The sequence below is a fragment of the Nannobrachium achirus genome (assembly GCF_963921795.1).
Source record: "Nannobrachium achirus genome assembly, chromosome: 16".
In the NCBI taxonomy this organism is placed as follows: domain Eukaryota; kingdom Metazoa; phylum Chordata; class Actinopteri; order Myctophiformes; family Myctophidae; genus Nannobrachium; species Nannobrachium achirus.
Genome location: NC_137823.1, coordinates 22111642 through 22129499, shown reverse-complemented (window position 1 = coordinate 22129499; position 17858 = coordinate 22111642). Strand labels below are relative to the sequence as shown.

Below are 17858 nucleotides of genomic sequence, written 5' to 3'. Positions count from 1 at the left end.
CAGTGTTGACAGCCCGACACCCACACACACGCGCATGCACGCACGCACGCACGCACGCACGCACGCACACACACACACACAAAACTGAACACTGAAGCCTTGATTCATATCACGTCCGTGGTGGAAGAACTACTCCAATTTCTTACTTAACTAAAAGTAGCAGTGACAACACAATTTAGAAACACTGTGTTAGGGCACAATGCCAGCTGATAAACTCTTTTCAAGCGCAGTCGACTGTTTTTTTTTTTTTCAGCCAGCGGATTAAAAAAAACACTGCGCATTCTGTCCCAATAACCAGTGACGCACCTGTCACTCACTGTCAGGACCATTCGCCGTACGTTATTTTCGAATCCGTAGGAGACGATTGTGGAAGGAGCGTTGTTTTCGGTGATGATGACGGAGGCGCGCCGTCTCAGGCGACCTTGATCCACGTGAGACACTGCTGAGCGAGCGGTAGCGTGCGAGTCGCCGTGTTGAGCGTTGCACGGTATCTAACTGCACAGCAGACAGAGTGAGGCGGGGTAGCCTCGCTCCAGTCTGTGCGATCCCAAACTCCTCGCAACACACGTTTATTTACGCTACTGTACTTCGTCATTACAGATGCAACACATTGTGAGCTTGAAGATCTGCTATTTCATCTGCTATTTCATTTTCCTTAAACCAGGCACCTTAGGAACTGTATTTCATACTGCTGCTGTTGTAATCGTCTCATCCCACTAAATATCCTATGTAGATGTCACACTCCACATAATATAGAAACCTACAGTTACAGTTTCAGTTTCTTTCTTTCTCTACGTGATGTGATAATAATGTTGAGTGGAGCCGAGGAGTGTGCGTTGGCTTCGTACGACGGAGCATAAATTAGACATGAGAGCAAGAAACAGAAAGAGAACGACAGAGAGCGAGGGAGGGAGGCAGAGACAGCGATAGAAACAATAGCTTGAGGAACAAACACACTGGCACACAGACAGAGAGACCGAAATAATGTTAAAACATACACAGAGAGATACAGAGAGGAGAAAAGAGGAAATCAAAACAATAAATCGTCATTGTCGGGTGGAAACCTTGTATGTCCAAAACCGTTACTTTTCAGAAGAAAAAAATAACCTTTGTTCCAACCTTTGTTCCAATGGATCCAATGAGGCTACCTATGCCATTGTTTTTTCTAGATTGATATTCCTATGCATTTGTTATATTGTTGTTGATGTACTGACATAGTATCTTGCTTATTATATTGATGTATTACCTGCTTATTGTAAGTCGCTTTGGATTAAAAGCGTCTGCTACAGTGACGTGCTGGCCTTTGGGAAACGGCCGGTTCATTCCCGGCCGGTCCAAGCCGGCCATTAGGAAAAAATAAAAATAAAATGTCGGCCTTCGTTCCATTTTGGGGGCTGGGCGACCAACAAAGGAAATTGTCATTGTCGGGTAGAAATCTTGTATCTCCAAGTTTCAAATGTATACATTTTTTTGCAAAGCAAAGCCCTGCTTCATCATACAAGGCTGTTGTACAAAAGTAGTGAAAACAGCAGATCTACAAGCACACAACGCCTCGCACCGCACACAACGCCTCGCACCGCGAGGCGTTGTGTGCTTGTAGATTGGCTGTTTTCACTAGTTTAAGTAATTTTTAAAATGATAAAATACAAACATACAGACATACAAGGTTTCCACCCGACAACGACGAAATATAACTCATGTAATTGGCCCACTGGCTTGTCACTTTGTCACAAATCTTTGAGTAGCAGCAGCAGCGCTATAGAGAGAGATCTCTCTCTATAGCGCGCAATGAGGGCCTCTCCAACTCTTTTTCCCGGGCTGAATCAGGGGCCCAGCACGTCCCTGGTCTGCTAAATGTTGTCACGCTGCACCCTGACTCTGTTTGACCAGAATGGAACACAAACTGTATAGCGGGGATGCGGGTGTCACTGCATGCACTCATATAGACCAGATGCGTAATTTTAGAAAGAAATCGGGTGGCAAAAAATAGGTTACCACTTAGGTCCCATTTCTTAAATAGCGGAAATAATGGATCTACAAGCTCTCAACGCGTTGCCAAGCACAGCGTATTTTGCACGTCATGATTTTACTGTTTTTACTTGTATTTACTTGTTTCCTGGTTGACTGAGATGGCCACTCAGCCAATGTCCACCTGGGGAGATAATGTTCAGTGTTTGGGTTGTGGTAATCATGATGGGCAGGTGCAATGTTTGTGATATGTGCAAAATGTTTGGGCAAGTGCAATAAGGTGGAGTTAATTGTTGAGGCGTGATTGGATGCCTAACAATTGCCTGTGTGTTTCAGTAATGATTGGGTTGCATATCAGGATAGCAGAGGGGGGTTAATGTGCTGAGTTTGCTAATTTAGTTGTAGGGTAAAGTTGTTGTCATGTTGTGTAGTAGTACGATCATGTAGTCTTTTATTACTTGTATTTTATGTATGCATATGTTTATTTATGTGTACAGTATTGTGCTCTGTTTATGGTATGCTCCAACACAAAGTGGTACAGTCCAGGCTCTTTGGGCAGCAGAGACTATAAATGGCTGCCAGGGTGAGATCTGGGCTGGGAGTAGAGCTTCATGTCATGTTCTTGTCCTTTATGGTTACACCCTCATCTGGCCTCTCCAACCGCTAACACAGTCCAATCCTCACATTCCCAAAATAAGGACGCCACTCCACATTGAAAGTGGTTAATACATGAATGGTACAATATGCATACAATAACTGAATTTGAAGTTAAACATGATTTGAACACTAGGATGCCCCAAATGAAGCCCTTGCTACAGGGAAAGGCGGCACCTGTCAGCGGGGAACGTCGAGTATGACGAAAGGGACGACAGTGATGTCCTCCCAGTGGGGGCTCCTCGCTGGCAGGTGTGCCAGTGTGGGGTACACCAACAAAAGCAGGAGAAATTCATAATTGGCACCCCTTTCTGGTGGGAGAGAAAGGGGGTAAAAAAAGAATAATTGGACGGAGAGAGATGAAGAGGGAGACAGACCTAGCCGAGCACGGAGTGAAATCATTTGTTATTTTACACAGAAGTTGTTTCTGAATAGGTCACAGGTACACACACACACACACACACACACACACACACGCGCACACACACGCACACACACAGAGCGGCAGCAGCAGCAGCGGTCTCCCGTTCCACGTCTAAGTGGAGTTATTAGAGAAAGTGGACAGTGTTTTATTTGATTTCTCCGTTGTGTTTTGTGGTTTTGTAGCCATGGAGAGAGAGCGGTCTGCTAAAGTGGTTAGTTGTTCTGTTCTGCACTTTATTCACTCAACAGCTGGGGATACTGTGTCAGTGCAACCACTCCTAGACACACACACACACGCATGCACGCACGCACACACACACACACAGGAGCGCACGCGCGCTCATGCTCTGCGTTCACGTGGGCGTATACCCATGTGTCCATATTTGTGTGTGGCTGCGTGCCCTTTGTGTGTGCGCTCATCACCCTTCGCAGGCTCTCAGATAGTGTGTGTGTGTGTGTGTGTGTGTGTGTGTGTGTGTGTGTGTGTGTGTGTGTGTGTGTGTGTGTGTGTGTGTGTGTGTGTGTGTGTGTGTGTGTGTGTGTGTGTGTGTGTGCTGTGTCTGCTGTGAAAGTGTGCCAGAGCGAGGCAGGGCCAAACATGAACTCATAGTCTGATAATATTTCTCAGTAATGAATGGACTGGACCGCCGTTCCCACACAGTCTGCTCGGACTGGGAACGCACGTGTACGCATGCACACACACGCGCGCACACACACACACACACACACACACACACACACACACACACACACACACACACACACACACAAGTTTGTGTTTCTATACTTGAGAAGGCATCAACATTTTAGTTTAGATAGCCTATACTTTCAAGTATATTGAAATAAGTACACACACACACACACACACACACACACACACACACACACACACGCGCGCACACAGATGCTTTACAGCGTAGGTCAGCAGATAGTTTATTGAGGGGACCATACACGTCCAGTACATTTTAATAAGACCAGAGAGGGCAGAATCTGTATGTGAGATATCTACTCCTCCATAAAAACACACAAACAACTCAACACACGTCTCTTTGTCTGCATGTCTGTCGGTCCTCTGTCCAATAAAACTATGAATTTAGACCGGCTGCAACACTGTCTGTCTGCACATGTATGTCCCTGTCTGTCTGCACATGTATGTCCCTGTCTGTCTGTCTGCACATGTATGTCCCTGTCTGTCTGTCTGCTCATGTATGTCACTGTCTGCCTAAGGTATGGCAACATGACTGGTGTATTCGTGCGCGTGCAAGACACCAGTCATGTTGCCATACCTTAACAACAGGCATGATGAATTTATTTTAACCCTGCAAGATCCAAATTAATTTCTACTTGCCAAAAAATAAATGGTGGTGTTGTAGGAGTCCTAATCAGAGGAAAATGTAATGTTTAAAAATAATGATGTTTTTGTAAGGTTTTATAGCCATAAATCATAAATCATGCTCTAATTTGCATTTTGGGGATATTTCTCACAATAATAACATATGTACATGTTCTAGACATTCTAATGATCACCAAAAAGACAAGACTCTGGACTCCAGAGATCTTGAAGTTGTGTGAATGTCAGCCTCTGTGGGGGGTATTCATATGCAGATATTGTGGCCAATGGCATTGTAATACTAAACAATAGGATCCAATGGTGATGTTAATGTGAATGTTTGTGATGTTTTTACAAGTCACATACGTGCTCGGCTATCAATTTCTCTGTCCCACTGTCCCACTGTCTGTCTGTCTGCATTCATGTCTCGTCTGTCACAGCTGGCAGCCTGCACAGTCAAATCCTCATTTGTGTACACTCTGAGTTACAAATTAAATTAAATGGATATATTAACATTTTACTAAGTGTGCCTGTTCCTAATTCCTCATCAGTCTGTCTGTCTGTCTTTCTGTCTGTCCATGTGTCAGCCGTTATTGTGTCACGGCATAATTATGAATTCATAAATTTTGAACCGTATCTTCACTGAGGCCAATGTCAACTCCAACTCCGTTTGTGCTTACCGTACCGGATCCACAGCCCTTGTTTTTCTTTTTACCCATTAAGAACTCAGGCCGATTCTATACAAATGCCCTCTAAATCAGTATAGTTCTCATACTATTCAAAAAGATTGCAGATGTACAAGCTTGCAGCGAGCACATTCTTTTGAATAGCCCCGAAGCAAAAAATTCAAAATAACATGGACGCTTCCCCAGTTTGAAACGGATTAAATACGTTTTCAGCAGTCCAACATTGTATCATTGTAGATCAGCATTCATTGTCACTTCATCCAGACAATGAACATGTCTGTTTTGATCATCCAACCCGTTAAGAGGATTAATATACAATACTGTATGAGAGTGTTCTTCAGTAGTAATAATAATAATAACAATAATAACTATTGGACAATGGAAATAACTCAGATAGTTGGATAATAGATATTGGAGTAGGATGATTTAAGTTTAATGATAATAGTGAAATTACGTTTATGTATACGTGTATGCGTGTTTGAGTGTGCCTGTGTGCCTCTCTCTGTGTGTGTGTGTGTGTGTGTGTGTGTGTGTGTGTGTGTGTGTGTGTGTGTGTGTGTGTGTGTGTGTGTGTGTGTGTGTGTGTGTGTGTGTGTGTGTGTGTGTGTGTGTGTGTGTGTGTGTGTGTGCGTGCGTGTGTATGTGCGCGTGCGTACGTGCGTGTGTATGTGCGTGCGCGCACATGCATGGATGTCAATGCGTATCTCTGCCAGTCCCTTGCGGCATCACAAATACCAAAGACCCAACGAGTTCTTCCACAGAAGAAGCGGAGATCAGGAGAGAGAGAAACATCTTCAGATTCAAGTTCAGCCAGATGATGATGACAATGACGACTCCATCTTCATCTCGGTCGAGGGGTTTTAGTATCCAACGCTCATTATGTCGCCGTCGTCGGTTATGATGATGAGGATGATGAGGGAAAAAAGTCTTGTTTTACTGTCGTGTGTAGCTCTGGTTGAGAACAATGTTGTTGTTTTTTTGGTTTTGTGGATGTTTGTGATTGGCTGTTCTTGTGCTGTCCATCAATAATGAGCAGGAAACCACCTGTCCTCAAGTGCTGGACATGACTGACAGCTGTCACTCAGTCACACTTGATCTTGTCTGAGAGAGAGAGAGAGAGAGAGAGAGAGAGAGAGAGACACAGACAGACAGACAGACAGACAGACAGACAGACATAATTAATTTTATGAACTTTTGTGCACACTTCATCATGAATGCACTCACACTTTCCTCTCTCTGTCTTTAACACGCACGCGCGCACACACACACACACACACACACACACACACGCACACAGTGCGTGGGTGGTATGCTACCTGCAGGCCTGCGGAGCAGATGGAGAGAGAGAGAGGGAGAGAGAGAGAGAGAGGTCTGACCAGCAGATGCTTTATCTCTGTCCTCTTCCATCTGGCCCTTCTCATCCCTCCATCCTCCCACTGGACCAGAACCCTCTCTCTCTCTCCATCCACTGACCGGGTTCTTCAGTTGCTTCGTATTGATGTTCAGTGTGATTCAATTCACATTTTCAACTTGGTCTCATTAAAAAAAGTCCAGTGTACTAGGCGTAGATTATGCTTTTTAAATGTTTCAGCAAATTCCACGTAAACAATATTAACATTGTTGTCGGGTGAAAACCTTGTTTTGTATTTTTCATTTTAATAATGATTTAAACCAGTGAAAATATCAGATCTACAATCACACAACACCTCGCGCGTTGTGTGCTTGTAGTTCTGCTATTTTCACTGTGTGACAGTCTTGTGCAATGAAGCAGGGCTTTACTTTACGAAAAAACAAACACATTTGAAACTTGGAGATACAAGGTTTCTGCCCGACAGTGACGATAAGGTGTTTCTGCGTTGTGGAACGTTGTGGAACCAGGGCAGAATGAGCCTGCTGATTCGTCAGTCATGGACCAATCAGAAGGCTGACATTGGGTCAAAAAAGCAGCCAATGCCTTATCACCCTGGACGCGACCTGTGCTGTGCGTTGTCTTAACGGAAGTTGCTTGATTTTTGCGGAGCTGCTGTGTTTAAGAGAAGTTACGTCATGCGGTGCAGGTCTGTTTACATCCCCCAGCGAAACAAACCTAAAAGCTCTTAACTCGCTCTTAATAGGTTTCATCGGTGTAACTTTTTAAGAATCCTTGTTTGGATATTGTTTATTGCGAGCACAACCGAAGGAGCGGGAGAAGTAGAACAGGAAGAAAAAAATGTCAGCGGGGAATACGTTTGTAGGAACACCGCACAGTGAAAAAAAGACAACTTCCACACATGCGCGTGTGCGTGTGCAGCTGTGCACGCCCTCGCACACTGACCTGTGTAGTGCTGGTCCCAGATGTAGTTGTTGAGGATCTCTCCCAGGACGTAGAAGGTGGAGATGAGAGCGGTCACACAGGAGAAGAACAGCACCCTGGCCCCCGGGGTGATGCGCTCCAAAAGGGGGTACACCCACACCCCGGTCACCTGGTGCACCCAGCACATCCTGAGGGATAAAACACACACACCCACACCCGGGTCACCTGATGCACCCTGGTGTTTCCCTTAAATCATGGAGTTCGCTGGCTTCCGTCAAAGCTGCCCTAAGAATTCACCTTTCAGGAGGCCAGAGGCGGAGGTAGTTATCACTTCTCCCTTAGACAGGTGAAAAGTGATCGATGAATCAAAATAAGTGACTAGTAATATTATTTTTCAGACTGACGCTGACCTAATGCTGACCTGTACTGTAGCTTCCTGCATTGTATAGTACTTTACATTTATGACATTTTCTGTCACGTGGCTTTTCTTTTTGGCACGTAGTCCCCCCCAACCTCCCCATTTAAACACTTTACAAACACACCCCAGACCCCCAGCTCAAGGGAGGCCAACTGTCTCGGAACTTTGAAAGCCCCTGGCCTAGACTGCACGCACGTGTGTGTGTGTGTGCCTGTGTGTGTGCGTGCGTGCGTGTGTGCGTGTGTGTGTGTAGACAGAAAAAAAAAGATTGATATGACCCGTTTGCCAGCAACAACATGAAATATACAGCCATGAACCACCAAGAGAAAACATACAGATTCCAGCCACCACCCACGGTCTGTCTATATGTCTGACTATGCGATCAATGAGTTTAACTACTGCACAGCGTCCTGCGTCAGTGTCTACACCGACTGGTTCCCCACCCTTTTTAGCTGGAGACCCGAAAAGTAATGTGATGTCTCCTCGAGACTCAAGCTAGAGTGAAAATAGCAGATCTACAAGTTCACAAGGCGTCGCATCATGACGTGTACAGTAGTTAACTTGTAGATCGACTATTGTCATTACTTCTTAACTCTTTTACTGCTATTAACGAGCGTGCTCGCCCGATTATTCAAGTAGCGCACAGTCATGAACGAGCGGCCGTTCATTCATTCTTTACCCTGTCTGAGCACTCTGTGAGCAGGTGAGGGGTGGCGCACTATAAACCCCTAAACGTATTTGCCTTTTTTTACTATTTTGAAAAACATTTTCAATACAAATAGCCGATCTACATCGACACGTTGTGAGCTTGTAGATAGGCTATTTGAACGATTGGTTTAGGGTTTAGCAAGGAGGAATATAGGGCCCGTAGTTTATTATTTTGGATCCTAGGGAGACACCAAGTGTGTCCTTTGGGTCTCGAACTGAAATCGAGTGTACAGTCTTAACAGTTTTACTGACAGATGTTTTATTTATTTATTGGGTCTTTTGCCAGCAAAAAGCGGCTTACCTTTGCGATGTTATAGTAGATAGATAGACGTTTTTTTTTTTTTTTTTGATTGCGCAACATGCACTTTGGCGGACCTGGCAGTAGAGGGCGGCGTCATGCAAGAATGAATGTGAATTTGGCCGTTCTGAGTTGCCATCCATTGAGACCAGTCACTCGCCACAAAGCCACAGGGCCAGAGAAATCAACAAGGAAGTGAATTGGTCTCCGTTGATGTTAACGCATAATGGATTTTTTAGAGCATCATTGCGGCAGATGTGTTCACTGTACACGGCGGCGCGACCCCTCATCAGCTTACGGACATCAACAAGGTAAACGAACGAACGGCTGTATTGGCGACGAGCGACGTTCAGAATTGGGGCGAACGGTAACGTCCGTAGCAGTAAAACAGTTAAGAGTTATGCACTAGACCACAGAGGTCTAGTGCAGTAGAAACAGTAGAAACAGCTCCCGTAATGCTGGTCTCAAATCTCGACCACACATAAACAATTGAGGCAAATTGAGTCACTTTTCTAGTTGTTTTCTATGCCTGGATCTAGTTTCTCCATTTCTATGCTCTAAACTACTGGTGGGAGCGAGGGACATTTGTGAGCTTCGTTCATTGCAAATGGCTGCGCCCTGCAGTCAGTTTGGCTCAATGACAGATACACTTGTATCTTACACAGAATTGCGTTTGGAAATAATGGATGGATATTTTTCTATAACATCACAAAGGTAAAGCTACTTTGATGGCAGTGTAAGACATCCTTAGTTAAATCCTTAATGTAGCAGTAAAAAGAGTTAACATTTGTTTTCTAATTTATGTTGTTGTTTTTTGGTGGGGGGTGGGGTGGGGGGGGGGGGGGGGCTATTCCTATAATTATTTTTGATGTATCTCTTTTATTTGTATTTCTTTGGGGGGAGATTATTGAAATTTGGTTGGATTTGTTTTTCAATAATAATAATTAGGGGGAAAAAAATGATATTACTCGTGACCCCAGAAAAATGTATCCGTGATGCCAAGTGTTGATTTTGACAGATTTTGTTATAGTCGTCACAGTCTTTTGCATAAAATTCCATTTAGTTCCTGAAGTGATGTTGATAAATTCCTTATATCAGGGGTCTTCAACAGGGGGTCCGGGACCCCTAGGGGGTCCTCAGAGTTACTACAGGGGGTCCTCCAAATCTTTGAGTGATAGAAGGTTTTTTTTCTCCTTTTTTATATCAACCACTTGAACCCTAGCGTCCATATTCTGAGAACTTTAGCCAAAAATAGCCGATCTACAAGCTCACAACGCCTCGCAGCGCGAGGCCTTGTTTTTTACAAGTTAAAGTACAGAGTGAAAGGTCAAGTTTATTAAGTTCAAGTGGTTAAATATCTGAAAATACAAATTGACATGAATCCAAAAAAACACTGATGATTGTGCTGTCAAACAAAACTATATGGTATCTATGGGTTGTGGGGGTCCCTGCTTCATCTCTCTCTTGACTAAGAGGTCCTTGGCCTGAAAACGTTGAAGACCCCTGCCTTATATTATCAAAGTAAGCTGATGGGGAGGGGGTGTTACCAGAGGACGTATCCCAGGGCGAAGAAGCACACGGCCACCAGGCCACAGGACCTCCTCGGGTACTGGTGGTGGGTGGTCCGCATCTCGATGAGGATGAACGGGAGCACCGTGGTGTGCTGGAGAGAGAGGGAGAGAGGGAGAGAGAGAGAGAGAGAGAGAGAGAGAGAGAGGGAGAGAGAGGGAGAGAGACATTTTAACATGAAAAAGAATTACAGGCAGAAACTTCTAATCTAATCTATTTTTATTTTTCGTAAATGAACAATCTTTCAGTGATAGAAACATTTTTTTCTCCTTTTTTATATTAACCACTTGAACCCTAGTGTCCACATTCTGAGAACTTTAGCCAAAAATAGCGGATCTACAAGCTCACAATTCACAACGTCCCGCAGCAGGGCGTACTTATAGGGAATGCAGGGAATACAGTCACATTAGGGCCCGCCACGGCTCCCGAAAAAAATAATAATAATAATAACTTTGCGCCAGGCATGAAGAATCTCTCCTCAGCTGTGAGTGAGAGCTGTCGTCAGGTTGTTTACCGGCGGTAGTTTACACAGCATGGCTCTGAAACTAATATCTGATTTCTTTGGTGGGCCCAATTATTATTATCTGGTGTAAACCAGATCTTTAAAGAGATCATTTTCTGGCGAGACATTCAGGCGACCTATTTGCCGATTGGCTGTCCAATGTCACATGGTAACCGAGCTAGTTTCATGATTGGAAGCGGCCCTCCAAACGATGGGATGGGGGGTACTGCATTAGGGCCAATAGCAGGGGACTTTCCCGCTCCTCCAGGCTATGGAATCCTAGACTGGTGTAATGAAATATTTTGTCCAGCAGGGAGCACCATTCCTTCACACTTCACAGGTCAGGCCCTATAACTCTATGGTCAGGCCCTGTGGTCACACATTTCTGGACACCAATATCTGTGTAACATCCATGCATTTATACAACTGCGAGTCTGCCGCTGCGTGCTTGATTTGGCTGTACACGCTGACTTGATCATCAGGAAACATGCTCCCTCGTCGATTGGATTTTACAAAACAGACCCGCGTCGTCACATTGAATCCTGTTTAAGAAGAGCTTAAAACACAACTTTCTAATGTTACATTGATGACGTGAGGAACGCTAAAGTCGTCTTGGTTACATAGTAGGCTATGCGAAAATAACAAAGCTCAGAGTCGCAAATTCAATGATCGCTGCATCAGCACACACAAAACACGGGCGTGAGAGAAGTGAGAAGTAAATGAATGAAATGGACATCACGTTTAGCCGATTCAACGATTCCAAAAGTCATACGATTGGAAGTTATTGCTACATGCGGCTACATGCGTCTCATGCTGGTTTTGTTAGGCAATAGCCAGGGTCCAGGGAGTGCACAGAATTTTAGAGAGGCATGGGCTGACATTTCTAAAAGGGCCTTTTCATACGGATAAAAGTTAAGGGCTCAAGCCCCTTTTGCTGTATGTGCGCACGTGTCTGGCGACCAGCGCGTCACATTACAGACTTATCATTTCAATCCGTTTCTTTGCAAAAACACATTTCTTTTAGAAAACATTTGTATTCTTGTTTCTCCCAGTGTTATGGTTTTTAATGTGTAAATATAGCACTTTATTATGGGGAAAAACGTGTGTAGGCCTATTTTCCTTTTTTAAATCGCTAAAATAGCGCATTTTTGAACACATTTCCTTAACGGTTAACGGTTAATTGCGACCGTAAGGTCGCAGTTTAGTATGAAAACCTCCACCGGCCGTCCGTCCGTCCGTCCGTCCGTCCGTCCGTCCGTCCGTCACACACGTCACACCTTTGCCCTGCTCAATGTATACGTATACTGAGGTGATGTGTCACTGTGACATCACAGATACTGAGGTGATGTGTCACTGTGACATCACAGGTGAGATCGCAGTGATGTCAGATACTCAGAGCAGGGATCTCCATATTTAGGCATAAACAGGTGACATCACAGTGATGTCAGATACTCAGAGCAGGTATCTCCATATATGGGCATAAAATGGATTCTGTTAGGGATCTCCATACTGTATATGGGCATAAAAGGGATTAGTGATGTCAGATACTCAGAGCAGGGATCTCCATATATGGGCATAAAAGGGATTAGTGATGTCAGATACTCAGAGCAGGGATCTCCATATATGGGCATAAAAGGGATTCAGATGGAGATTCAACTTCAATGAGTAACAATGGCAAACTGTCAACTGCCCGTATGTCTTGATAATTGGTAAAACAAACTTTTGGCCTATTTGTGGCTTATCATCACATCCAACCATCTTAAGATACTCAGCTAGTGGGGAATGCTCTCTTCCCTGGTGAGAATTGCCCCTTTATATAGGGCTTGTTTGTGTATTGTATGACATCAGGCCACATCATCAGCTGTGGACTCTGTGATGTCATCGTATCTCCATATATGGCCATCTCCGTATATGGAGATATAAGTCGTCCATGCCCAGGTATGGGCTGGTGAGGTCAGACTTTGTGTGATGGGTAGGTTATCTCCATATATGGAGATTCAACATTCCAGGTGTAAATATGGCTGCCCGTATGACGTGAGAGGTGGAGGCTGTGATATCCCGATTAGGGAGTCTTACTGGTTAACTGATAAGGCCTGACGGTTATCGGTTAAGAAAGAATCTCCATTTGGCCATCCCTAGACATATAGCCTACAGTAAGTTAGAATATTATGAAATATACATGAGAAAGAACACCAACACTAACTTCAACACACCAATACACCAGATTTTAAATTGACTGTGTGTCGATTCTTGTTATTTTTTCTTTACAGAAGCAAGTAGGCTACTAGTGTTGATCAGTCTGAGACTCGGAGGAGGAGGACATGGAGGACAGAATTTCCATTCAAGGTAGCATTTATAGCCTGCTGTATTGTGTTCTGTTGGCCGCTGTGGAATGGAACGGATTTTATTTTGTCATTGAACACAAGTGTACAACGAAATTAACTGCTTCTGTACTGTATTTATTGTGTTCAGTGTTTTGACTTCCGGCCGCTGTACCAATTGCTGCTCATTCCTGGTAAAGGGAAAGTGTTGTTCTTGAGGTAAAAAGTAAACATTAGAAACACGGGAAAAAATTGGTCCTGATAAGTTGGATCATTGAAAATAGTCCCTGTGGTGAAAACCTAGCATTGGGGCCAAGCGGGGGGGGGGGGGGGGGGGGGGGGGGTCGCCACGCCAGTGCCAGAGGCGTTGTAAGCTTGTAGATCAACTATTTTTGGCAAAGAGGTTTTCAACAGAAATACAAGCTCACGCCAATGTTTGGCCAATTAGGTTCCACCCCAGAACATGAAGCTGGGGTTCAAGTGGTTATTGAATGAAACCACAGTGTTTTGTTTGCTATCCGTTGTTGGGTGGTTTAATTTGAACCAGGGCTGTTTGTTCTGCCCTCTGTCACTGTTTACTTGGAGTGTGGAGACATGTGTGTGTGTGTGTGTGTGTGTGTGTGTGTGTGTGTGTGTTGTGTGTGTGTGTGTGTGTGTGTGTGTGTGTGTGCGCGCATGTTTGTGTGTGTCTGTGTGTGTGTGTTCTCAGACAACAGTTTGAAATCTTTAAATACACACAATAGTGTGTGGTGTAATTAACTGCAACACTATCCCATCAATGATAAACACACGTGCATGCATATTATACACGAACCACACAAAACACTTAAGCCATTTGCACACAGGACAGTTGCGTTTTTTTTTTCGTTTGCTGCATGAATAAAACGCATTGGATTTGGTGTGCAAGGCTGTGCGGAATCGGCGCTGCGGATCCAAAAAGGAGTCATAAAAGGAGTGATGAGTTTTTTTTACCGCATGCGACAAGACGCACAAATCGATCGATCGAGAAAAAAACGCACGGCCGCAGCCACTCGTTGCACGGCTAATTCGGAGCCGGTGTGCATGAGGTCAAAGAGAATCATTGTTTTCTTTTTAAAAAATGAAATTGTCCGTTTTATCTGTGCGGTTAAACGCGCCTGTGTGCAAAGGGCTTTACTTGTGCACACACTATTCTGCTCTCTCTCTCTCTCTCTCTCTCTCTCTCTCTCTCTCTCTCTCTCTCTCTCTCTTTTCACTTACAGAGGCAAGAAAGAAGAAAGATATCCTTCAGGTCAGGTGCAGTACCTGCAGTAGTCACTAGATGGCAGAATGCATCATTTGGGAACCACACCAGGGTCTACACCCACACTGACCTCACCTCAACTGACCCAATGCACGCACGCACGCACGCACACACACACACACACACACACACACACACACACACACACACACACACACACACACACACACACACACACCTCGTAAAATGTGCTACCAATGAGCAGAGTTATAGGCTCAACGCTGTGATTATAAAATATTTGAGCAATGAACAAATACGAAGACTTCATCCATACGGGCACCGAATGATTATCACAACTGTGTGTGAGCGTGTGTGTGTGGGTGCGTGCGTGCGCGTGTGTGTGTGTGTGTGTGTGTGTGTGTGTGTGTGTGTGTGTGTGTGTGTGTGTGTGTGTGTGGGTGTGTGTGTGGGTGTGTGCGTGTGTGTGTGTCACATCACAAATATACAACAGCTATGTAGCTCTGCTTTGGACTAGAGCATATTGTAGACTGCTTGACCAGCGAGCAACCACACGCAACACTTATAAAGTGTGTGTGTGTGTGTGTGTGTGTGTGTGTGTGTGTGTGTGTGTGTGTGTGTGTGTGTGTGTGTGTGTGTGTGTGTGTGTGTGTGTGTGTGTGTGTGTGTGTGTGTGTGTGTGTGTGGGTACGTGTGCGCTTCTGTGCGAGCGTGCCTGGATACGTGCACGTATTTTGGATATGTTTTTGTCTCTGGGTGTGTTTTTCTTAAGTGTGTGTGTGTGTATGTGTGTGTGTATGTGTGTGTGTGTGTGCGTGCGTGTGTGTGTGCGTGCGTGCGTGCGTGCGTGCGTGCGTGCGTGCGTGCGTGTGTGCGTGCGTGCGTGCGTGCGTGTGTCCATTGCATTGTGCTGTATGTAATCTCTGCACTATAATCCACTTAGATTGAGCAGATATTCCAACTGTAATGTCATTATGGTGACTGACCGCCCCGCCCTAGGTTTTGGTTCATTATTTAGGTTCATGATCAATCCAACACTTGACTTCACCACTACAGACCAGTCAGACCATATTCACCGGGTGGCCATGTGTGCATTTCGCATTGAAAAAACAGGGTGGCAACCGTCTACATACAAGCTCTCAACATGAGACTATTTTAGATCAAGCGTTTAGCTGCACAACATGCTTCCATAGAAGACATGCTTCTATTCTACGTCCAAATGACATGAAATCAGTGTTTGCAACTGAGAACTTTAATCCATGCCATTAACTCCATTCTGGGCTGGCCATGGCCTGGAGGCAAGGTGGAGGAGAGATTATGCACTGACAAACAAGCAACAGAAAACACAGACCAGCTCACAAGACTCAAACGCAGCGGTTTGCCAGATTACGTTTCCTATAGTTTTTGTTTTCACATTTTATTTATCCAATATCACATGCCGTAAATCCATGAATAAAAAATGTTAAAGGTGATACACCATGACATTTCACTTTTCCTATTTTAAAACCTTTTTATGGTGTCCCACTAGCACCTTCTATCCTCACAAAGTCCCATTTCTGACCGTTGTGTCTTTCTCTGGTTTTGGGAAGGTGGAAGTTAAAAGCATCCCACGGGTTCTCAAAACAGGCTGTCCAGATTTGCTGCTGTCGCTGACGTCATCGACGGCCGTTTTTGAAGGAAAAAAAACTTTTTTTCCAAAAAAAATTTTTTTTTGGCAGTTCAGGCCAAAGGTGGTACTGCAGCTGAAAATGCTCTGAGAGACATTCAAAATGAGAGAGGCTCTCTATTCAGGAGTGGTAATTTAGCCTCAAACCTTTTGAAAAACTTTTTGAGACATAAACAATATGACATAAATACTTTTTAAATGCATGGTGTATCACCTTTAAACTTTGAAAATGGTCCTTTCACTCTTTTGAAACAGGGCTTCACCCCAAAAAATTACTTATTTTCTATCAATTACACACCCCCTTCAATTCAATTTAGTCAGCAACGGTAAGTCATTTTTGGGTGAATTACTCATTTAAGATGTAGGGCCCTATTCTCGTCCATGCTAAACCCTAAACACCTAAACGTATTTGCCTTTTTTTACTATTTTGAAAAACATTTTCAATACAAATAGCCGATCTACATTGACACGTTGTGAGCTTGTAGATAGGCTATTTGAACGATTAAAAAAAATCAAAAATAATAAAAAAAGGCAAAAGAGGTTTAGGTTTAGGTGCCTGGTGGCCTAGTTGACCAGGCGCATACCATATAGGCATTGCCATTACGGCATCAATGCCTGTCAGCGTCGCCGGATCAATTCCCGATCCGGGCGACCTTTGCCGCATGTCACTCCCTGTCTCTCCCCCATTTCCTGTCAGTCTACTGTCCTATCCAATAAAGGCAAAAAGCCCAAAAACAAATCTTAAAAAAAAAAAGAGGTTTAGGGTTTAGCATGGAGGAATATAGGGCCCATAGTTTATTATTTTGGTCCTTTGGGTCTCAAACTGAAATCGAGTGTTAAGAGTTATGGGGGTCTGTGGTCTAGTGCTGGGGCAAAGTGGGGGTCCATAAAACCAGAAAAATGCACAACTGACCTAAAGGAGAGGTATTAACTTCCTGGGCCTGCTGCTACACAAGGAATTAGAAATGGTGGTTTGTGAAACTATAGCTGTGGACACAAACACACACACACACACACACACACACACACACACACACCACACACACACACACACACACACACACACACACACACACACACACACACACACACACACACACACACACACACACACACAGGGGTGTTACAAGGGGTAGGAAAGTGGGACTGAGTTACTAGGGCCCAAGGTGGTGGAGAGGCCTTAATTATTTTATACTTAGCTATTGAAAAATAGCAGATATACAAGCTCGCAGCGCGCCACCGAGTGCCGCGCTGCGAGCTTGTAGATCTGCTATTTTTGAAAAGTCGTGAAAATGGGTGCAAATCATTGAATATATGTATTTTTTAAGCGAACATTTGTAACTTAAATTCTGCTTCTGGGGGGGTCCTGGAATTAAATATTTTGAGATGGGGGTCCTTCACATGAAAAGGTTTGAGCTCCACTGACATCGAAACATAGATTTTTCAAAAAACCTTAGAAGGATTTGAAATATTCAAAGATTTTCATGATTTTTCAAAAATAGCAGATCTACAAGCTTGCAGCGCGGCATTCGGTGCCGCGCTGTGAGCTTGTATATCTGCTATTTTTCAATAGTTAAAGCACAGGGGCCCCACAGTGAATCCTTGTACCCGGGGCCCAGAATTTGGTGCGACACCCCTGCACACACACACACACGTGCGCGCACCAGAGATTCCGTTAGCCGGTATTTACCGGCCATTGGCCGGTTAAATGTTTAATTGGCCGGTAATTATAAAGTCCACCGGCCACCGTGGCCGGCTGGGAAAATGCCTCTTAGGCTATTT

At 44.4% G+C, this 17858-nt stretch overlaps 1 protein-coding gene across 1 annotated transcript in view; it reads right to left on the bottom strand.

Moving 5' to 3' along the window:
* Positions 1 to 2802: 2802 nt before the first annotated feature.
* aig1 (androgen-induced 1 (H. sapiens)) overlaps positions 2803 to 17858 on the bottom strand; it is a gene marked incomplete at both ends in the record, with an annotated part of 51245 nt that continues 36189 nt past the window's right edge. The window contains 3 exons of the mRNA XM_080744794.1: positions 2803 to 2933; positions 7376 to 7542; positions 10326 to 10441. Coding sequence (XP_080600920.1) covers positions 2803 to 2933; positions 7376 to 7542; positions 10326 to 10441 — 414 coding nt within the window. The remainder of the gene's footprint in view (positions 2934 to 7375; positions 7543 to 10325; positions 10442 to 17858) is intronic.